General features: G+C 42.5%; 2 protein-coding genes and 1 long non-coding RNA gene across 3 annotated transcripts in view; 1 reads left to right on the forward strand and 2 right to left on the reverse strand.

Annotated features, from left to right (window-relative positions):
- Nucleotides 1–5,910, forward strand: part of LOC138963218 (uncharacterized) — a 23,554-nt gene extending 17,644 nt beyond the window's left edge. The window contains exons 15-19 of the mRNA XM_070335275.1: nt 830–917; nt 2,005–2,164; nt 3,954–4,037; nt 4,491–4,558; nt 5,401–5,910. Coding sequence (XP_070191376.1) covers nt 830–917; nt 2,005–2,164; nt 3,954–4,037; nt 4,491–4,558; nt 5,401–5,673 — 673 coding nt within the window. The 3' untranslated portion in view covers nt 5,674–5,910. The remainder of the gene's footprint in view (nt 1–829; nt 918–2,004; nt 2,165–3,953; nt 4,038–4,490; nt 4,559–5,400) is intronic.
- A 2,189-nt stretch (nt 5,911–8,099) lies between these two features.
- On the reverse strand, nt 8,100–18,776 carry LOC138963222 (autophagy protein 5-like). The gene is made up of 8 exons (XM_070335281.1): nt 18,641–18,776; nt 17,806–17,946; nt 17,405–17,538; nt 16,323–16,401; nt 14,834–14,996; nt 14,268–14,359; nt 11,935–12,043; nt 8,100–10,864 (listed from the first exon to the last, which is right to left on the reverse strand). Exons 2-8 carry the CDS (start codon nt 17,914–17,916, stop codon nt 10,722–10,724), a joined length of 831 nt encoding a protein of 276 aa, XP_070191382.1. The 5' UTR covers nt 17,917–17,946; nt 18,641–18,776; the 3' UTR covers nt 8,100–10,721.
- Nucleotides 8,100–24,023, reverse strand: part of LOC138963223 (uncharacterized) — a 174,464-nt gene continuing 158,540 nt past the window's right edge. The window contains exon 2 of the long non-coding RNA XR_011454753.1: nt 8,100–9,976. This is a non-coding gene — a long non-coding RNA (uncharacterized lncRNA). The remainder of the gene's footprint in view (nt 9,977–24,023) is intronic.

The following is a 24,023-nucleotide window of genomic DNA, read 5'->3' on the forward strand; positions in this document are numbered from 1 at the left end:
AGTAACTGAGGATAGAAAAGACTTAAGCATAAAGGAAGTAGTCAAACGGAACAAAACGATCAAGGAGGAACTGAATATAACTGAGACCCTACTCTAACTTTGAAATAAAATAAGGAGTAGGGAGGAGTTAGAATGAGAGTTTGGAGAGCTCCCCTCTGAAAGATACCAGAGAGGGAGCCTCGGCAGCAGCTGCCGGGAGGGAATTCCACACGGGGATGGTACGCGGGAAGAAGCTGTATTTGAAATAGTTTGTACGGGCGGAAATTTGGCAAAGTTTAAGGTTGTGGTTGGATCGAGTTCTGCCAGTGCCAGGGGTGAGGTAGGGGTCTGGGGGGATATCTACCAGGTTGTTGATGATTTTGTGGAGCATTGTGAGTTGGGTCTTGGTGCGCCTACTTTCTAGGGTTTCCCATCCGAGTGACTGCAACATGGAACTGACACTACTTTCATAACTATGATCGTGTGTCACATACCTTGCTGCCCTACGTTGAATCTGTTCTACCTTTTTAGTCATCTCTACGGTGTGCGGGTTCCAAACTGCACTACAATACTCTAAGTGTGGTCGTACGAGCGTGAAGTATATGCGTTGGACTTGGTCTTCTTGTTGGTTGTGCGTAGGTTTCTTTTCAGGAATCCGAGGACGCCGTTTGCTTTCTTGGTAACACGGTCGATGTGGGACTTCCATGAAAGGTCACTACAGATATCTACACCTAAATACTTGGAGCTGGTTGTCTGCTCTAGTGTGTGTATCTCATGAGCTTGTTTGTTTGTATGTTGAACTATGTGATACCAATAGCTATAATTATCACATTTGTTTTCTTTCTTGCAGGCCATTGCCTCCCAGAACTCTTAAACCCCAGCGTAACTTTAGAATAGGACGACCACTGCCCAAGTGGGGAGAAAGCTTGCCGCAAGATGTGAGTATTATATTATATCAAACATTGTTCTGTCACATTAAGAAGTATGACGGTGGGTGGATGAGAGGATGTGTGGTTGGTGAGATTATTGACCAATAGATTTCTGTGGATATTGAAACATCTGAAAGGTGTTACGATCTTCATCCTTGTAGTGTTGTAAGTGGACATGTAATTCAGAACAAAACACAGCTCATGTGTTTTAACAAGAAGGTTTTAATGAGACGCTGTGGTAGGCATGTGTTACTCATCAGTTCTAATATGGCGTCTGCCCAGAGCGAGGCTGGGCGATGACGCGTACATGTATCAATGACGTAGTCTGATGTGATCAGGACATCACAATCCTGTGTTTGCAACCCAGGTGTTCTAGTGTTTATGAACTTCTTTATTCTGCTGTTTACAGTGAACCCCCGCTGTTACAGTGTAAGATCAGCCAATGTAAGGCTTCCCCCCTGAAAGACCTTGATTTTTCACATGTTCAGTTCAGATCCCTGCAAATTGAGCTGATGGGGTCTATTTCGACCAAAAGAGTGGGATTCCCTGTAGGTGGATTCCCTGTATGCAGGGAATACCACTGGGTTTAGTTCCTGTAGCATTTCGCTGATATCGCTGAAAGTCACGTGATGCTTAGCGACATCGGTAGAATTTGATGTTTTTCAATCTTTTTTGATATTTCTTAGATATTCAAGTATGGTTTGCAAGTTTTATTGAAAATCTCCAGGGAATCCCACTCTTTTGGTCGACATAGACCCCATCAGCGTAAATTGACCTCCATTTTAAGACTCACAGATTTTGGGACATCTTGAAAGGAGAGTACCACTGTACCAGCAACCTGTGGATAACCATATCCGGGCCTTCTTGAAAGGAGAGTACCACTGTACCAGCAACCTGTGGATAACCATATCCGGGCCTTTTTGAAAGGAGAGTACCACTGTACCAGCAACCTGTGGATAACCATATCTGGGCCTTTTTGAAGGAGAGTACCACTGTACCAGCAACCTGTGGATAACCATATCTGGGCCTTCTTAAAAGGATGCAATACAATCTGGCCCTTGTTTTGTTTTAACTCTGTTGCTTGATTTTTTTTCAGTTCTTTGAGCGTCTGCACTTGTTTGAGGAAGAATCCAAGGCGCGCAAACAGGAGCTGAACGAACGCACGCTACGTGAGATCAAAGAAAGCATAGAAAAGAAACTGGCCGGTCAACACAAGATTAGCAAGCGAGAGGAACAGATGTATGACGCTTTGAAAGGTGAGTGTCATATTTACACTTAATGATGTTTCTAATTTTTTTTTCATGGTAAAACAATGAATACATCATAGGTTCTAAACTATGATAAGAAAGAAGAGCGGTGGATACATCCAGCCCAACATGAACGTGTAGATTGTTGAATGTGACAAGTGCATGCATGAAAATCTGTCACAATGGGCGTCTTTTATGTGTTTTTCACCTTAAATATTCTGCTAGTGGGGGCAAATTTAAAAAGAAGGGCGTACTGGGAATCCAGTGTTTACAGAAACAAAGACGGACAGAAGAGTGGGGAATAGAAGGAAGAGAACAAATTGACGGAAATATTAACTGAGGGGAATAGATGTCCATGCACAGACACCCATCCCCTCCTCCAACATTCACCCAGAGAAGGAAGGACCAAAAGAATTAAGCAGTGAAGAATAAGAACCACATCACAGCACGCAACACAACATATAACACACAGCTCCATCAGCTGGTAGCTAGAGCACTAGACTTGTGATCCTAGAGTTTGAATCCATCCAGGACGGATTGACTTGGGTCAACTTAATGTGCAGACTCAGAGACGGTATCTATGTCCAACCCCTGTGTCACCCCAGTTGCACGTACAAAACCTCCGTCATTCTGCCTTAAAGCTGTAGTCTATTTATGACTTTCCGGGGCTACGAGGTTGAAAAATAGGGATACAATCATGTACAGAATTCTGTACAGCAAACGCTACCCGAAACCCCACCTATACGGCGTGTATGACCTTGAGAGCTTCAGTCAACGCTTGAATTTTACAGGGATAACCTCCGGTTTGCTCTCTCAAGACTGATCATATTTTATCTTCAAGAGAGATCAAGGGAAAAAAATAAACACCTCGGCGAAGATTCGAATTCTCGACCTTATTGAGACTTCGTGTCTCATGTCCTAACCATGCACTAGGCCACTGCACCAATTGAGAAAAAGAAGGAAAAACATTGATATGAATTCATGTTATGTTATTCTTGAAGCAGCATGATTTATATCTCTATCTGCCCATTGTTCAGAAGTGAATACATGTATAACTATTTCTTAGATGTCTGGTTTCAACTGCACAGAGCTTTGGAGAGATTCAATTACTGTTCTTGTCATTTTCTTGCATGTTGTAAATAGAGATATCGCAGCTATTTGCATGGCGCGAATGTTGTGTAGCATGACGGTGTAAACATGTACTGCGATTCCGTAAAACATGTTTGCAAATAAAGGCAAATTTTAATGTCAATTTTTACGTTTTTGCAACGCATGAATGGTAATTCAAGCGTAGAATGATATAAAATTATCAATTTTTTATCTTTGACAACACTGGTGAAGTGGCCTAGCGGTTAAGACATCGGCCCCGACATTTTGAGGCCCCGAGGCCTTGAGTTCGAATCCCTGCCAAGTCGTTTATTTTTTCTGCTCGTTCCTTCTTGACAATTATGCTCAGCTCTGCGAGAGCAAACCAGATGTTACCACTGCAAAATTCAAGCGTTGACTGAAGCTCTCAAGGTCATACACGCCGTATAGGTGGGGTTTCGGGTAGTGTTTGCTGCACAGAAATCTGTACATGATTTTGTCCCTATTTTTCAACCTCGTAGCCCCAGAAAGTCATAAATAGACCACAGCTTTAAGTTCAGGTGGCTGATTACACCTAAAACACACACTCCTGGGAATTTTGCGCAACTCTTGTTGCTGCTAGCTTTCCACTGGGAGGAAGGGACCTGAAATTTCCCAGCAATGGGATAATAAATTGAATGAAATAAAATGAATGTGGTTGTTTTACTTTCAGATGTGTGTCTGCCAGCACTGTTCATGCCTACGAAGACGGGCAATGTTTTCAACCCACGCGCTCACCAGTATTTCCATCCCACAGGTTGGTGTCTTTGCTAATTCAAGAGTAATTAGTACTTAACATTGGTTAAAATAGTCCAGAGTTTCAATTCTGTTTGTGAGATGTTTGAAAGAAAACCTGATTCAGTCCAAAAAAAGTTGACCGTTCTGTTATCCGGCGCAGACATACAAGTGCAGACGCACGAGAAGATTGTGGTTAAAATCAGCAAACAACATTTTATACAAGACCAAGAATGGGGAAAGATTGATACTGTGCTTCTGATATTACGTTGAACGTTTTTGAAGCATCCAATTTTCGTCGTGATGGAATACCGCTGAAAATATAAAAGAAGATCCATGGTTAAAATCAGGGAGAAAGAATTTATCAATGAAAGGTATGTGGTTGGGAAAGCTTCATATCCACACAATAAGTCTGTAACTCTCTGAAGCATCCAGCGCGTTCTTGATGACCAAACCATTCTTGTGTCATTGCCAGGTACGACGGAAGTGAGGCTAACCCAGCCTCCATCCGTTTTCCAGTTGCCTCCCCTTCCTCACAACAATGTATCCTTTGTGTGTGTGTGTGTGTGTGTGTGTGTGTGTGTGTGTGCATGTATGCGTGTGTGTGTGTGTGTGCGTGTGTGTGCGTGTGTGCATGTGTGTGTGTGTGTGTGTGTGTGCATGTATGCATGTGTGTGTGTGTGTAAGTGTGTGTGTGTGCATGTATGTGTGCGTGTGTGTGTGTGTGCGTGTTACATGTGCACATTATGTGTGAACGCATTAATGTGACAAAGATGCACTAAAATTAATTGAAATAATGTTTGTGCAAAATCACCTGACTTGATGACAAAACAAACCACTATATAAACCATGTAGTGACATATTGCTTACCAAGGCCGGACATAATGGTAAAGTTTATTGTTTCATTCTGGGCTGGGAATCCAAAGAAACTATGCTTGTTTCTGTTGAGTAATTTCTGATTAGACCATTTTTGCTTTCCAATTTGAGACATGAAATATTATACACAGAATGCTTATCTCATTGTCTCCCAGGTACGGATATATCCGTACCCACTCATATGGCTCTATCTGACCAGGTACGGATATATCCGCTCAGACTGTTGGCTTCAGTCGCTTCAGGTAACGTCAATCTAACACCTGCATTCCAGCGTGTTGATACACAGTTACTACAATTCTGTGTGACCTGCTGCAGCACAGCTGGTCTCGGCTAAAAAAAACTTGGTCAACATAGGTGGGGTACAAAGTGTTATGATAAGTACCATACATTTTATGTGTCTTCATTTTGATGGCATGGTAGAATACACACAGAATTTAACTATTTGTGTTTGCACTCTAGCTCCTGCAAGCTAATTCAAATGACCATCACTTCCTTAACCACAAAAACAGAAAATTTCTGTGGTTAACCTGTTTGAGCTGAGCAAGAATTTCCACAACAAGGGGCCAGATTGGTTGATCGACCGATACATCCAGCAGCAGCACCCCCTCTCCACCGTCAACTATCCGCAGACCCCTGCACCCATCACCTCAATCCCGCAACAAGCTTCAGCTCACCCCGGCACCCCACCGGCCATGGATCACGGTTCGCTCGAGTCACCGTTGATGGATCAGGACTCGCATAGCGGTCGCATGAGTGCCCGCGAGGCGGAGATGGAAGCGTAATATAAAAGGAAAGAAAAGAAAAGAACAGATTGGACAGAAAAAACAAAAATTAAAAGACATGTTCGTATTTATTTCTGATTGTAGGTTTGATTTGAAAACACCACCATTAGCCGTATAGGCTTGTTGTTTTCACTTTGTGGTAATGGAAATTTCACGAACATGTAAACAGAAATAAAACATTGTTTAAACCAAAGGACAGAAAGGCAAAGTACAAGGGAGAAAAGGTCGGGGGGGGGGGGGGGGGGGGGGGGAAGAAGGAAGAAAAAATCAGCTGGGTATCTTTGTCTCGACATCAGTCATGATTGTATGCGAACGAGAAGAAGAAGAAGAATTCATGATTGTATTGAGCAATTTGAAATGAAAGATTTATTAAGCAAAATGTATTACAGTGCTTCTGCTAATTAGCCCATGAAAAGAAACACACACAAAAAGCTGGAAACTTCTTTCAGAAAAAATGCTGCAATTGATATTCTTAAACATTTGCATTGCTTAAAATGTATTAGTTAAATGTAATTTGAAGGAGATATTATTTTTCACTAGCTGGTGCTGAATCCACATATAGTTCTTACAACAGTTGCGATGCTGAGCAAACAGGAGCCGAAAACCTGCAATTTGTGCTTACATGAGTCAGTCCTCTCTCATCCACAGTGACTTTGAGTTTAGGCTCTTCAGCGTCCATGGCAATATAAGAGTGAAACTGCAAAACCTGGCTCAAGGACTCGAAAGAAAATTGAAATGGCAAAGTTTTGAAACTTTTTTTATGTTCCAATTTGTTGACACCTGTTTTGTCACCAAAGAATATGATGTTGTCAAGTTTTGTGTGATAGCTGCTTCTGCTGGCACAACAATTGATAAAAGTGTTTACGGCATACATTTCTAAGGCAACGAATTCACTCTAGACAGGATTTTGCCTTTAAAGGCTTGTTACTTAAAAACAAAAATAAATGCGGTTGTGATTTATTTTGCTAATTACCATAGACGAGGTGATTTTGTTTCTGAATGTGGTTAATGCGTTGAGAAAAATATTGTAATAGTGGTATTTATTCAGAAGTGTGTCTCTGGAACAGTGAGATCCGCAGCAGGTTGTATAAAATGTACAGTTAATCTTATTCGTTTGATGCAATATTTTAGACAGGTTGGTCGTTTACCTCTTGGGGAAAATCGTGATATGAAGAATGGTTTAAATCTTGCATAGTCAGATCCCCTTTTCCTTTCCCACTGAGAAATCGAAAAACAGATAGACTGCTTAAGACCCAAAATTCGGAGAGAAAAAACAAGAATGTCGTCTGGGTGACGAAAACATGACGCCATCCGTCGTAGTTTATCTTGGAGAAAGAGGTGGGTTAAGAGTAGATTTTTCCGATCTCCCAGGTCAACTTATGTGCAGACCTGCTAGTGGGTTAAGGGAGTAGATTTTTCCGATCTCCCAGGTCAACTTATGTGCAGACCTGCTAGTGGGTTAAGGGAGTAGATTTTTCCGATCTCCCAGGTCAACTTATGTGCAGACCTGCTAGTGGCTTATCCTCCTTCGTGTGTACACGCAAGCACAAGACCAAGTGTGCACGAAGAAGTTTCTGTAATTCATGTCAGTTTGGTGGGTTATTGAAACACGAAAATACCCAGCATACTTCCCCCAAAATCGGCGTATGCTGCCTGCATGGCGGGATAAAAACGGTCATACATGGAAAAAAACCACTTGTGCAAAAACATGATATGAGTAAACATGGGAGTTTCAGCCCATGAACGAAGAAGAAGTACCTTTGACTGAAGTATGGCCATGTCCTATTTCCCTTCTTGATCATGACACATCAAGGAAGTGGCATCAAATTTTGCACCATTTTCTGTTATGATCAAAAGCCAAAAGTATGATTTTGTGACTTGTATTTTATCCACCCTGAAAATGTATACATGTACTGCTGAAAACTTTGCCAAACGAAAGTATCCTTTTTTTGTGTGACTTGTTTTAAGATCTACACACAATACGTACAGTTTAAAGACTTTATTGTATATCACATATTTGTGAAATTTATATTGATCTTCTTGGTGTTTGATCGGGTACAAATCTGTGATACATGCAAAGACTGCTGATGTCCATTGTAAATATTTGTTTGTACATGTATGTATTGTACAGCATTACAGTTGTTTTTTGTACAGTTAAGGAATGCCCTTTTGGGCCACATACTTGGTTTTTGTTGCTATTATGTATATAATGTACAGTTGTTTTTTAAAATGCTACTTGTGGTTTTGTTGCAATCAATTCAAATAAATTGTACGTTGGACTATTTGTGTCCTGTGAGAAAAGAAAATGGTTAGCACAAATCAGCACAAAACTAAAATGTGTGTTTGAAAACTTCAAACTGAAATTTTGGTTGCCAAGCAGGTAATACACACACACACACACTTCTTTAAAGCCTCCAAACCAAATGTTAAGCTGAACACAACATTTTATTGCCACAATATTTTCCTTCATGAGAAACGCGCTGCTAATATATTTAAACCTTAATTGTGAGCAATCACAGGCCTGAACAAAGGTACGTACAAAGACATGCAAAGACAGTCACACTCGCACTCGGACAATCACACACACTTTCAATTTCATACTCTGCCTCTCTTTTTCTGTCAGTCTCTTTCTCCCTCAAAGGTTCATCTACACAAGATATTTCAAACAGTCAACAAGCAGATATTGTTTTCAAGGGAAGAAGAATCAGAAACTTACTCACAACACAACGGACATCAAACAGTTTGTTCTCATGAAAGTGATCATGACCACAACCACATATCTGTCCAGGATTTTACATGGAATAAGAGCATCTTTCCACCTTTTCTTCTTCTTCTGCGTTCGTGGGCTGAAACTCCCATGTACACTCGTGTTTTTGCACGAGTGGAATTTTACGTGTATGACCGTTTTTATCCCGCCATTTAGGCAGCCATACGCCGCTTTCGGAGGAAGCATGCTGGGTATTTTCGTGTTTCTCTAACCCACCGAACTCTGACATGGATTACAGGATCTTTTTTGTGCGCACTTGGTCTTGTGCTTGCGTGTACACACGAAGGGGGTTAAGTCACTAAGCAGGTCTGCACATAAGTTGACCTGGGAGATCGGAAAATTCTCCACTCTTAACCCACCAGGCGGCCATGGCCGGGATTCGAACTCACGACCTCCCGATTAGAAGGCCGACGTCTTACCACCACGCCACTGCGCCCGTCCATCTTTCCACCTGAGCACAGGCCAAAAACCAACAGCCTGACTTCTTCCTGCGCAGAGCGGGAATTTTGTTGTATGGAAAGTATGCCAAGGCTGGGGAATTTTGTTGTATGGAAAGTATGCCAAGGCTGGGGAATTTTGTTGTATGGAAAGTATGCCAAGGCTGGGGAATTTTGTTGTATGGAAAGTTTGCCAAGGCTGGGGAATTTTGTTGTATGGAAAGTATGCCAAGGCTGGGGAATTTTGTTGTATGGAAAGTATGCCAAGGCTGGGGAATTCTCCTCGGATCCACATTGACTTTCACAGGAAACCTGATTGGTTTTCCGAGGAGGAAAAAAAACCTCTGAGGAAAAATTAAATCCAACCACTGTAAGAGGGAGTGTGTGTGTGAGTGTTTACTTCCAACAAGTGAAAGTTGAATTTTCACCCTGAATGAAAAGATCACTTTCCATAGACTGAGTACACAAGAAATCAAAACAATCTTGGATGCCCCCCCCCCCCCCCCCCCCCCCCCAGCGAAGCGTTGCTCCTGCAGCCCACCCTGACCTTGGCGGACCCTTGACCCCGGCTGATTTAAGACAGTAATTCCCCAGCCTGTATGTCACTCAGCTAAATTATTTCAGCAAAAACTTTCCACTTGGCACAGAATGCAGTGCTGCGACTGATTGTTGGTATGTGTCCATGTGAAAGGATGCTCTAATTCCATGTGAAAGGATGCTCTAATTCCATGTGAAAGGATGCTCTAATTCCATGTGAAAGGATGCTCTAATTCCATGTGAAAGGATGCTCTAATTCCATGTGAAAGCCATGGACAGACCTGTGGCGGTGAACAGGGTCCGGTACCGAGGAAGGAATGTCCCCTCAAACAGCCTGGAGACGAACACACCAGCTGCATCAACAAATTATCACATCAAGAAAACTAACAACAGTTCGTATTTGGCAAAAAAACTTATTAGGATTGTTTGTTTGTTTGTTTATTTGTTGCTTAACGTCCAGCCGACTACGTAGAGCCATATCAGGACGAGGAAGGGGGGGGGGGGGGGGATGAAGGGGGCCACTTGTCAAGCGATTCCTGTTTACAAATGCACTAACCCATTACTTGTGAACTTATTAGGAAAATAAACTCAATATTCATATAATTTCTATAAACAATTAAAGATCAAGCCTCTCAATTATTGGAATACTCAAACATGAGACCACAATATCAAAGTTCTGTAACAGTAGAACTTTCAACGCCAAAGACTTATTTGAAAATGTACATAATAAATTTGGGAGCACTCATCTCAAGGGTATTCCAAGTATGATCCCGTATTTGTGTGAACTTTTTTGAAATCAGAAACGAGTTTAACAAAACTCATACACAGGTAATTGTAAATACAGTTAAACCTGTTTACAAAGACCGCCCAGAAGTAGTCGTAATAGGCAGGTGGTTGCTACGGAAAGATAAATTGGACATAAAAAAGGAAAGTTCGTCTGGGATCTTTTGAGGTGGTTGTTATGGTCAGGCGGTCATTTATCGATAGGTGTCGCCTGGGCATGTTTGACTGTAGTCTGTATATTCAGGTTTGGCATGAGATAAATCCTCTTTCTCAGCCTTAAAAGGAACAATCATGAGAAACAGCCATTAACCGCTGAAGTCTTATGAAGAAGGGCTCACAAATACAGTAGAACCTCCATTTTAAGACACCCCCCTTTTCCAGACCCTATTTTTTTCAGATTTTCTGTTCATAACCTCAGTAAATTTACCCCCATTTAAGACTCTCTCGTTTTTAAGACCTGATTTTCTTGGGTCTCAAAAGGGGGGTTCCTCTGTACACAGTTGTCTGCCGCATCCCAAGTGAAATCAGTCTTCATTTTCCACTTTGGGCACAACACAGACATGGAGGAAATTGTCTGGATAGCTGAGGTGTTCACTCATCCATAACAGAGGGGTGCTTAGGCTGGGTTCAATCCCTTGAACTAAAACCCGTTTGGATTTCAGCGCATCTGAAACATAGCAAAGCAAAATGTTCGTCATCAGTGAAGATTTACAAAACATCACAAAGAAAAGAAACATTTTTAATGGTGGATTCAAGCTGCTGGTGAAGCTTTGAAGTACTGTACACCAATTGTTATCCTTTTTCTTACTATGTGAGGTTGCTTTGGCTAGCAACTTTTATACAACACACCTACTTTCTTCTTCATCTTTGGCCTGCTCTCAAACCCCAACGAGGTGTTTGCATGCACACACACACACACACACACACACACACACACACAAACACACTCACACACATCCCTGATGCACAAACAGACCCAAGACAGAAACAATACCACACATTCACACCACTGCAAACATATACCCCGAAGCATAACATGAAGACACATAGCTCATTTACAAAGAGACTTGCTACGCGCTCAAAGAGACTCGCAGACAGATTTCAACAGCAAACACCCAAACTAAGGCTGATGGGGTCTATGTCAACCAAAAGAGTGGGATTCCCTGTAATAAATAAAACTTGCAAACCATACTCCAATTGCTAAGAAATAAAAAAAAAATATTGAAAAACATCACATTCTACCGATGTCGCTAAGCACCACCTGACTTTCAGCGATATCAGCGAAACGCTACAGGAACTACACCCTGCGGTATTCCCTGGATACAGGGAATCCCACTCTTTTGGTCGATATAGACCCCGTCAGCCACACCAAGATGCTCTAAGACAGAGTCATGAACATACCTGGCCAGTCTAGGTCCGGCACTGCAAATGTTAACAAGTGTTCCAGTAAGACAGAGTCATGAACATACCTGGCCACTCTAGGTCCGGCACTGCAAATGTTAACAAGTGTTCAGTAAGACAGAGTCATGAACATACCTGGCCACTCTAGGTCCGGCACTGCAAATGTTAACAAGTGTTCAGTAAGACAGAGTCATGAACATACCTGGCCACTCTAGGTCCGGCACTGCAAATGTTAACAAGTGTTCAGTAAGACAGAGTCATGAACATACCTGGCCACTCTAGGTCCGGCACTGCAAATCTTAACAAGTGTTCAGTAAGACAGAGTCATGAACATACCTGGCCACTCTAGGTCCGGCACTGCAAATGTTAACAAGTGTTCCAGTGTGTGTGGTTCTCCATTATCATCTGTTGGCTTGAACAGCTTCTGTATTGGTAATGTGTTTGGCTGTAAACAAACAATACAACAGAGGTAACAAAAACTGCAAAAAAGTGAACTAATAAAAGCAGATTGAAAAAAACGAATGAAAAACATGCATTTGTGTTTTTTCAACTTAGAATAAGACTTTGACACCATATGTTTCCGCAAGACTGACACTGATTCTAGAGAAAAAAAATGATGTAAAATAAAATAAAATAACCGAATAAAATAAACAAACTGCTCTCAAATGCAGGTCAAAAGTTAAGTTATTTGTTCTGCCAGTTACAGACAATTTCAACAATCTTTCAACTATGTGGAGAATATACAACCACCCCTGTTACTACACAAGAGTCAAGAAAGAAATCGTAGGAACATGCACTCCTACAGCTTCATAGAAGGGTGACCATACTTTTGACTATGCAGTAACACCTCCCACTAACGACCTTGAAAATGTCCAGAGAAATCGGTCGTAAAAAGGAGGGGTCTTTATTGGGAGGTTTTAATTTTGTTGACAGGGGAGGCAACTGTTGTGCAGTTAAGTCTTTTTGATTTTCCGTAGTTATGTCCCTTGGAATTTGGGTTCGTTATACCATTTTTGTTCCCATTTGAAAACGGGCAGATAACACACACACACAGAGAATTAAACACAATGAGACTGCAAAATCTGTGGTATAATACGTGTATGTAGTTATACATGTCTAAAGAGTATACAAGTTGACTCTGGTAAAACACAGGCAACAGGCTACAACAAGTTTTTCTTCTATTAGAATGCTTTCGGTCACAACTTTCTCCGTTCTCCCACCTGTTCCAAATATTTTCCTGGTCTTTGATAATGGTTTGGATCTGCGTTTTTCCAACTCCAAGACATATAGCGATTGCGATCGCAGTCTCGCCCTTATTGCTTCTTTCTATGACCCTGTCTTAATCTAGCGTCAACAGTTTTTGTTTTTTTGTTGGAGTCGCCATGTTAACACACAACCTCTCAAAATGTAAAATGAAGTTGAACTAAGACAGAGCGCTTTGACACAAAACAACTCACAAACTCAAGTCAAGGGGAGTGTTTCCATTGTTTATTCAGGATTATTCATCTACACAGGTGGTGAGCACAAAATCACAGAATACATACGCAAACAAACTAGCCAAAAAGAACGCCATGGGGTAGGCGGGCAATATTGACGCCTTCATTATTGAGTTGTTGTTCAAACTGCACCTACCAACACCTTCCACTCCCTTTCTCTCCCCTCCCCTCCACCCCCCTTCCCCTACTTCAAGGGCAGTCATTCAATTGTGACAGCAAAAAGTGAGAAGAGGACAGCCGTAGGCCACTCGACCTGCACGCACCGCTGACCACAGACCACCGCTCCTGACTCTTGATGCGTGACTAATCGCGTGCGTGTGCTGGGCAATTACGAACTTTGACACTTGCTGATAAAAAGGTCAAAGTCGTTATTGACCCTTTGATATTAGGTCGGTCGTCTGAAAACGGAGGTCGTCGTCCTTGGGAGGTTAGTTACATAGTAAAAGGCATCCGTGCCGAGAAATTCGGTTGGCAAAAGGAGGGGGTCGTTCTTGGGAGGTTAGTTACATAGTAAAAGGCATCCGTGCCAAGAAATTCGGTCGGCAAAAGGAGGGGGTCGTTCTTGGAAGGTTAGTTACATAGTAAAAGGCATCCGTGCCGAGAAATTCGGTCGGCAAAAGGAGGGGGTCGTTCTTGGGAGGTTAGTTACATAGTAAAAGGCATCCGTGCCGAGAAATTCGGTCGGCAAAAGGAGGGGGTCGTTCTTGGGAGAGGTCGTTACGGGAGGTTCCGCTGTACTTGCAACCAAAAGTATGAATAAACAAATCAGAATCAATGCTCTATTTTCTGCTGAATGTTTTGAATTGATGCTTGTTTTTACTTTACCCCTAAATTCAGAAAACAGATAGACTGCTAATGTTCCAAAATTCAGAATAAAAAAATCAAGAATTGTAGGTTATTAACAAAACGTTATGTTTACAGTACGTCGACCCACTGGTCTTTTACGCAGACACACAGACCAACACTTATGGTAAAAATAATAAACCTCTCAAAATCATCAATGCAACTGCCAAGATTCATCAACGATTTTTAGACAAGTTCATAATTTGTACAAATGGGTGAACAAGCTGTAAATGTAACGTTTTGTTTTGTTAATAATAAAACGTTCTCATAACCCACAGTTCTGGTTTTGTGATTTTAGCACTAAAAGTAAATGGGTGAGTCAACACAGACCTGGTGTATCCTGAATGGAATGTGCTTGAACACATCTTCCCCTTCGCTCTCCATCAGCTTGCGATTCACCGACCAGAACTGGTCAAATTTATCTGAAACACAATGCACATAGCGCTGTTACTACAGTATTTTAATGCACATAGCGCTGTTACTACAGTATTTTAATGCACATAGCGCTGTTACTACAGTATTTTAATGCACATAGCGCTGTTACTACAGTATTTTAATGCACATAGCGCTGTTACTACAGTATTTTAATGCACATACAACCACATGATTCCATAAAGATGGAGAGAGTTGGTGTGTTAGTCAGCAGAGCCGTCCCCCCCCCCCCCCCTCTTTCTACTTGGGCAAAAGACTGGTACATGGTAATAGTAACACCTGTCTGTGATGTAATTGGTCACCTCACACATACACACACCAGCCAAGATTTACCCGCCCAGCTGTTTGTGGTGCTCTGTTTGCTGTGTGATTGAACAAAAACACTGATGTAAGCCTGCACACACACACTCTCTCTCTCTCTTTCTCAGTATGTCTGTCTTTCTCTCTCTCCCTTGCCCACTGACCGTTCTGTACTCCTGTCCACAGCTGTTTGTGGTCTTTCTTCTGCATGCCGTTGATGATCTGACCGCGGTGCTTCATTGCGTCTGCCTCTTTCACTGTCGCCATGAAATGTGCCTCCACTGCTTCCTTGCACGGACAGTGAAGCAGCTCGTCTTCTGGAAAGTTCTGTTTGGACAAACAACAAAAAACTGATACAGAACAAGAGACTGCAGATGAGAAGAACTAAAACATAAAAACAATGAAAATGCACTCACAATAAGAAAACAGCAACACAAAAAATTCATATATCTTATTTTGACTTTATTGTTGAGGAAGATGTATTGTCAACACCGGTTCGTTGTTTGATTGTTGGTGTTGCTGTTTACTTCTGGTCAGTACACTTTTCATTGTTATCTTGAACAAAAAACTGATAAAGAAAGTGTACGAACAAATATCGTAATCACGAATGCCGCCAAATAATCACTGTGCGGTCCGCATTTTCTAAAGCAACTCTCAACACATACTTCAACTTCTGTAATATAAAAAAAAACACGCCTCCAGCACTGAGACACATTAGTGCACGCAAAAGAACTTATATATACTATCTTTCTTCTCATAAGCTTACCATCCTGAAGAAGGCAGTAACGTGTCGAAATATTGATTATACTTATAGATATAAACGTACCTAACCTGGTTACTGGTGTGTTTTCTTTTTATTTATCTTTCTTCTCATCATAAATAAACTGATATTGCAGCTCACATTGGAGATTTTTCATGTTTTTCACAATGCCAAAGTAACCTTGACCTACCCCTTCACTTTTTTTATTTTTTAAAAATTTTTTATTATTCTTTTTATTTATATAGCGCCTTATCCGAAGTTCAAAGCGCTTTAAGCACTTAATCTGTGTATTACAGTATAATACTATGCCTCAGGCCAAAAAAAAATTGTCTGTTTCTGGTAAAATGGCTAAAAAAAATAGGGTCGGTAGGTAGGGATTTTTGTATTATTTTATAAAAAAAATTTTTTTACCCCAAATGTAGACCAATAAAACTAACTTTAAAAATCGCGCAAAGAGACTGGATTCACTATACATAGAGACAAGACACTCAACACATTTACAAATCGTCAGCGGACTTTCGTTTTCACACGTTTTTGTTGTTCATTTTCTCACCCTGTCCTTTACCACGAGTTTGGAAAAAAAAGAGTTTAGGGTCGGCGCCGAAATTTAGGGTCGGTCGGGTGACCAGAAACAGACAATTTTTTTTTTTGGCCTTATAAAAAAAGGTGTTGGGAGTAAGCAGTTTTTCTGGGTGCTCTTCATCTTATTCTCTCTTTCTGTCTCCCTCCCTCTCTGTGCTCCAATCATACCTCCTTCCAATCTACACATCACTTGATACAACATTTGAAGGTAGAAAAACAAACACAAAAAATACAGTTTGTCAAGGTTACTGGGAACACAGGATTCTTTTTTTTGTTGGACATTCTGCTGCAGTCAACGCCCCATTACCAACCTGATAATGTACTGTCAGAGTCCAGGGCAAAGTCCTAGCACTGCCGTAGAGATCAAACAGAACCCCAACAGGATAATGCCTGCACAAACACATACACGTATACATGATACAATTGAGCAATATAATTATATATTCTTTACAATATTACAAAAGAAAACATAATAAACAGCAGAAGATTGAAATAACACACAGAAAAAATGCAACAAATGAACCGTGACTGGTGATCTGTACAATTTTCCTGAAAATAAATATAAATTAAATTCCTGCAAGTGTCAGGGCGTCCATATACATGTTCTCTGCAAACAAGAACAGAGAACTATGTGAATGGAAACTTTGTTGTCACATAACCGTTGTTACTGAAATACATGTTACAACATGCTGTGTACAGAGGAACCCCCATTTTAAGACCTTCACAAATCTCAGAAAATCAGGTCTTAAGAGAAGAGGGAGTCTTACAATGGTGGTACAAACTACAATGTACATTTACACAGGTTCTGAACAGAAAGTCTGAGAAAACAGACTCTTAAAGGATAGGGAGTCTTAATAACTTCTCTCTTAACTTGGGGGGAGGGGGAGGAGATCATAAAGGGGGTTTCATTGTGTAAGGAATATTGGATGGGGTTCAGGTGGGGATTAAATCAGGTCTTATGACTTCTTGTTCTTCTTCTTCTGCGTTCGTGGGCTGAAACTCCCACGTACACTCGTGTTTTTTGCACGAGTGGAATTTTACGTGTATGGCCGTTTTTTACCCCGCCATTTAGGCAGCCATACGCCGTTTTCGGAGGAAGCATGCTGGGTATTTTCGTGTTTCTATAACCCACCGAACTCTGACATGGATTACAGGATCTTTTTCGTGCGCACTTGGTCTTGTGCTTGCGTGTACACACGGGGGTGTTCGGACACCGAGGAGAGTCTGCACAAAAAGTTGACTCTGAGAAATAAATCTCTCGCCGAACGTGGGGACGAACTCACGCTGACAGCGGCCAACTGGATACAAATCCAGCGCGCTACCGACTGAGCTACATCCCCGCCCAGGTCTTATGACAAAAAGGGGGGTTGGGGAGGTTCTCTCCTCTACCCACCACTTGAGCGGTTCCCCATCAAACTCTAGCCACATCTCTGCTGACTGCTGCCTCTCTGGGCTGAGGTGTTTGCTGAACTGACGGTGAGCCTTGTCCGTCACCAAGGGGAAATAGCTCTGTCGTGGTACTAGCAGCTGTAATAAACACGTTTGTATGATCAGAAAAACTGTTAAGTGTATAACCTTTATGCAAAGGATCAGAAGTGTTGTAAAAGAGGACAAATGCCAAAACACTGACAACTAAATACTGAAATGCAACTATAAAGCCATCAGAACGAATTCAGTTACAGTTACACTGCATTTTAGTACTGCAGGCATAGCAAGAAGATGCACAGTTCTACAACTAGTATAATTGTAAACACACATGTATTTAACCGTAGAAAGCCACAAAGAGTTCCTTACGAAATAAGGCTCTGGTTCTTCCAGTGTTTCTATCTCTTCATGTGCCATCAGAAAGCAGACAGGGATACGACCATCCCACACCTCACGTAGAATTTCTCGATCATCCGCCATTTCTGGACGCCCCTTTGTTGCTCAGGGAACCTGGCCAGCAAAAAGACACATATATGCGCTTGGGTAAAAATAAACAACTAGCACAAAGCAAAATTAATACAATTACATTTAAGAAATCTGTGCAACTAATGAAACTGAAACAAACATTTTATGTATGGAGCTAAACTGTGTAAAATAACTTATATAGTATTAGTATTAGTAAAATCTATGTATTATAGTAATTATATATATACCCTTCATTCTGCATCAGTACATCTAAGATTTACAATGTACTAATTGTCCTTATCTTCTGTGTTAATTTCAAGACATCAATTAGTTACAAAAGAAACTGATCAACATCACCCAGTATCAAATCTCCACAAACTATACGCACAGTTAAAACCTGTGGTTTACACACTTTGGGGCAGAAAAATACGATATGGAAAACGTAGTTTCTTCCTCTATCATGTGACACTCTCACAAATCATTTATTTTAAGTGAAAGATTTTAATAATCGCGTTTCAATCCTTATTTCGAAACAGAATGTCTAAGCAAAAATGGGGTTGCACTTGCAGTTTATCCGCTCAGAAGTCTTCAGTCTTCTTAATTCTTCTTAAGTTCTTTACGTTCGTGAGGAAATCCCTTTACACTTACAGGGCAACGATCCCCAGTCATACCCTTCTACCATCTATCGTTTCAAACCAGCTGGAGTACATGAACAAGAGACAGTTCAAAATAAACATACGATAGCATTTACTCGAAAATCAGTCACTGGGCTGACGGAGGAACGTTGTAAATCTAAGATTTGTAATGATGAGATTTTCGTCTCGATCAAAACATGACACTGGTTGACCCAAACCAACAATCACATGACTTCCGTCTTGCTAGCCGAGACGCTCTGTGAATAGAGTTACCTTTCTTGACACTTTCGATTTCAGAGCGCACTATGCGGCCAGTAAACCTAGTCCTCGACCTAACACAGAAGGAATGATACATATTTATACTATGTATAGTATTCAGGGATGCGTAAAAATACCCACTCGCAACACTTTGCTTGGATTTGTGCTGTAAAATTGCACGATTTTACCAAACGTCCTTGGGTTCTCGACTATCATTAAAATGCTGAAGAGACGATAAACAATAACAAGCAACCAACCTCCTTGGGTTCAAGATGTACCCTACTTCCCGTGTTAACCAGCACAAACTCTTGCGTGAGATCAGAACATCCTTCCACTTGGACACATACAAACAACTCAATAGCCCGACTTCTTCCCGTGCGGCGTAGGAACTTTTTGTTGAACCATTTAGCAAATTAACTTCAGTATCACATTCAAAATGAAAGCTCAGTCTCAACGCGCAAACGATTCCGCTCACCATCTCATGTTAATTAGTGTCCTACAGCAGGGCCGGACCCAGGGGGGGGGGGGGGGGGGGGGGGGGGTTCCAGGGGTTCCGGAACCCCACCCCTGGAAAAAGCATGTACCTTGCCGCTTTGACTTTTACTAGTTTTAGCATCAAAACAATGCTGCTCTTAACCCTCAAAACAAGGCCCAGAATGCACCAGATTGCACAGATTTTAACCGTTTTTCAACAATTTTCCGGGGGAGCATGCGCAGGCGCGCGCTTGTGGCTTCCCCACTTCGCTGATTTGCCCCCCCCCCCCCCCCAAAAAAAAAAAGGAGGAACCCCCCCCCCCCTTACAACTCATTTGGTCCGGCCCTGTACAGGCATGGTTTGTCAGCCTCTTAAGGACAGGACTGGGTTAATATGATATTTCAGCAACAACAACAACAACACACACAAAAACAAAAACAAACAAAAAGGAGGAAAGGAATAGGGTATGGCCGAGCAAGCAAGCGGCCCCCGACGACTGGGACCCAGGACCCACTCTCCATAAGGATGGGGGTGGGGGTATAATAAGACGTATATGTTAAAAGGAATCGTTATGGTCGTATGCGTTGTCTTACTTGGGAGGGGGGGGGGGGGAGGGACCATTAAAAGCATAATCTCGCTTGTTCATTTTAATGCTTGTTATTCTCTCAGGTGCCAGGAGAAAAGGTTCCGTACAACTCTCGCTTACTCTATTACACATGTCGTATGCATTGAGCGATTACTTCCCTTTGGTTATTTGATATTTAATTCATATGTTATTTCATAAAAGATGTTAAAACTCAGGACCACCTTTTGTTTAAAATTTTAAGAGTGAAACGTTATGTAAAAAAAAAAAAAAAAAAAAATAGAGAGACTGTGCTACCACGTAAAACTCAGACACACACATCTCATATCTGGCCAGGCTTTTACATAGACCAGAAGCCCCCCCCCCCCCCTCCCCGCCTAATTTTGGAAGCCCCTCTATCTCCATCTTGAACACACGGCCAGTACCGTGTAACTGGCCTTGACACGGAACGATCCAAGGGGGGCAATCTCAGTCATCTCAAAGAGGGAAATCCAAACGCAATCCGCTTTGTTCGATTTTATGGCCTTGGACGATAGAGAAAAATAAGAAAAGCAAAAGCTGGAGTCCAGTCTGGACGAAACTGCTATCAAGAACGCAGAATTGATTTTTTCTGAGTTTTTTTTTTAGCCGTAAGCGCCATGTTTATCGGAGCAGGAAACTCTTCCAGAGTGAGGCCCCTTTGTTGGTTTCACTGCGGCCGCATTGTGAACAGCAGTTATGAGAAATTCATGGCGCTTACGGCTAAAAAAAACAACTCAGAAAAAATCAATCCTGCGTTCTTGATAGCAGTTTCGTCCAGACTGGACTCCAGCTTTTGCTTTTCTTATTTTTCTCTATCGTCCAAGCCCATAAAATCGAACAAAGCGGATTGCGTTTGGATTTCCCTCTTTGAGATGACTGAGATTGCCCCCCTTGGATCGTTCCATGTCAAGGACGGTACTGGCCGTGACTGACTATTAGGGTTTAACGTCCTCTTAGACCAACTGGTCTATATTGGGACAGGCATTGGTAATACGCTGAAGATATGGTGTGATACTTTGATTCGAACAAGCCCGCTGTGGCTGTCTTCTTCGACACACCAGCATTGGGTTTGTCTCGTCAAAGTATCGAAATACGATCATGATAATCAGAGACGAGAGATGATGCATGCGTGTCTTCGTGTTTTCCAAGCCCTGAGACTTTCGCTGTGAGCGTGGGATCTTTTTCGTGCGCATGTGTGCACACGGGGGTGTTCGGACACCGAAGAGAGTCTGCACAAAGTTGACTCCGAGAAATAAATCTCTCGCCGAACGTGGGGATCGAACCCACGCTGATAGCGACCAACTGGCTACAAAGCCAGCGCGCTACCAACTGAGCTACGTCCCCGCCCCGTACTGGCCGTGTGTTCAAGATGCTCTATCTCATACACTAAGTCAAGCCCAATACTTCCTCTCACACGACTTCAGGTTTTGCTGGAGATGGGAACGCTTTCTGCCCGCCCCCTTCAACCTGACCTGTTCAAAGGCAGCGTGCATCTTGCGGACAGCAGAGGCTTCGTGAACTACGTTCTCGAAACTGGCGTGGCTCAGGCTTTGCTGGAGTGCAGGGCCGGACCAAATGAGTTGTAAGGGGGGGGTTCCTCCTTTTTTTTTGGGGGGGGCAAATCAGCGAAGTGGCAAAGCCACAAGCGCGCGCCTGCAAAGCAGGCACGCGAACTAGGGGGGTCCGGGGGCATGCTCCCCCGGAAAATTTTTGAAAAACGGTTAAAATCTGTGCAATCTGGGACATGTTTTGAGGGTTAAGAGCAGCATTGTTTTGGTGCAAAAAAAAAACAAACTCAAAGCAAGGTACATGCTTTTTCCAGGGGTGGGGTTCCGGAACCCCTGGAACCCCCCCCTGGGTCCGGCCCTGGAGTGGGAGAGGAAATGAGCATTGTACGGAGAGGCGGTAGATCGGGGGTGGTGATGGTGGCGGTGTGAGTGGGGGGGGGGGGGGGTTGAGTGTGTGTGTGTGTGTGTGAGAGTGTGTGTGTGTGTGTGTGTGTGTGTGTGTGTGTGTGTGAGTGTGTGTGTGTGTGTGTGTGTGTGTGTGTGTGTGTGTGTGTGTGTGTGGAACACATGCAGGAAATGATATTAGGAATACAATGATATCAGTTTTGGATCTATAACTAAAATGTTAATTTTAAATTTGAAAATTTTCATAAACAAACTCATTATTTACCTTCAAACCTTCCAAGCTGAAATGCAATCCCATAGTCCAGACTAAGTCAAAGATTGCTGACTTGACCAAAATTTTAGTTTGGAAATATAAAGTCGTAACAGTGCCGCCTCAACTTTTGCAACAACCGGATATGACGTCAGTCACACCAGTTCTTCACACTGATTTGAATGCGTATACCGCTCCAAGCCCCTTTTTCCCAACTACTTCCAGTAAACCATACCTCCAACCAGCACGTCAGTCACTTCAACCGTTTTGTAAACGTATTCCTCTCCCCGACCCTTTTTCCCATCTACTTCGAGTCAACCATACATCCAACCAGCACGCCAGCCACTTCAACCGTTTTGTGATCGTATTTCTCCGCCCCTTTTTCGCATCTACTTCCAGTCAGCCACTCTTCCAACCAGCATGCCAGCTACTTCAACCGTTTTGTAAACGTATTCCTCTCCCCGCCCCTTTTTCACATCTACTACGATTCAACCATACATCCAACCAGCATGCCAGCTACTTCAACCGTTTTTTAAACGTAGGCCTATACCACTCACCGCCCCTTTTTCACATCTACTTCAACCATACTTCCCCATCTACTTTCGGTTAACCATACTTCCCCATCTACTTCCAGCCAACTGACCAACCAGCATGCCAGCTACTTCAACCGTTTTGAAATCTGGGACCACGACCAATGGAGAGTCGGTCCGGCTGTCAGGGACAGTTCGTACGTGCAGTCTGCCGCTTCGGGGTGGGCGATCTACCCGTATTAACCACCGATCCTGAACTGTTCGCCAACAAGTTCTCCTACGACTACCAACCACTCTCCTACGACTGTCTAGAGGAGTGGTACGAGTACTTCCACAAGGTTGAACTGGAGGAGAATGGGACCTCTCCGCCAGTCGATGTTTCTCTGTATGAACAGGCACCGTTCGTTAGGTCCAGGTACAACGGGCCGGACGAGAAATTGTGATGATGTTTATCGTGGAAGAATTAAAGTATGGACCTGTGTGGTGTTAATTTGTGTGGAGTTAGTGTGAGGTGTCTGTGTGTTGAAAAACGGACTTATACATACACAGACACACACGCATGTACATACACTGGTATCAGTAGCTGTGTGCATGTATGTGCGTGGGCTTAAAAAAACCCACAACACAGGAACAATAATAAATAATCAGGTTCTTCACTGGCTCTTAGCTTACGTAAGATTTTTTTTATCTTGTTTTATTTCTGAATACACAATGTACATGTAGTTGCACCATGAAAAGCAAGTGTCATAAGATAAGTTTAAACATTATCGGATAACGTAATCGATTTCCCCGCCACCCCAAACCAAGCGCATTATCTTCCCCCTTCTCCACCCCAATGATGACTGACTACAAAGAGAACGTACTGTCTGTTTGGCTTTTATCATGCCCCCCCCCCCCCCCCCCCTCAACCGGCCCGATCCGCAGCCTTCTGCACTATTATGTAAGCGTTTCTAGCTCCTTTTGGTTTTGCTTTGGCTCCTCTGTTATCATGGTCCTTATTTAGGGACAGCTCATCGTGTTTTTAATTATTGATCATGTCTGGGCTGTTTACGCGTAAAGGCTGTTCTTAACCAGACGAACCATTGGTTCGCCGAACTAAGGTTCGCGAACCATGGTTTGTGTCTTAACTGGGTGAACTTGTTCGGCAAACTCAAGGACTAGTTCGTCCAGTTAAGACACGAAACCTGGATCGCCGACAAACGAGGGGAGCTCACTCCGAGTCGACAATAAAAGCAAGTAAGTTATTCCCCTTCCAAAAATGGCTGCCTCCAAGACGAAATCACCGATTGAGTGGTAACTCCGTGCTGGTTGTCGATTTGGGTCTCTCCTTCCGACTTGATCATGGTGCACGAAGCCTGGTAATCTTGAACTTTAGTGTGTTAAATTCATAGCTCAGAATCGAGTGGCATACTTTACTTAATTTAGATCCAAGTACCTGTAATCAAGCCCAAGAACAT

The sequence above is a fragment of the Littorina saxatilis genome, linkage group LG3 (assembly GCF_037325665.1).
Source record: "Littorina saxatilis isolate snail1 linkage group LG3, US_GU_Lsax_2.0, whole genome shotgun sequence".
In the NCBI taxonomy this organism is placed as follows: domain Eukaryota; kingdom Metazoa; phylum Mollusca; class Gastropoda; order Littorinimorpha; family Littorinidae; genus Littorina; species Littorina saxatilis.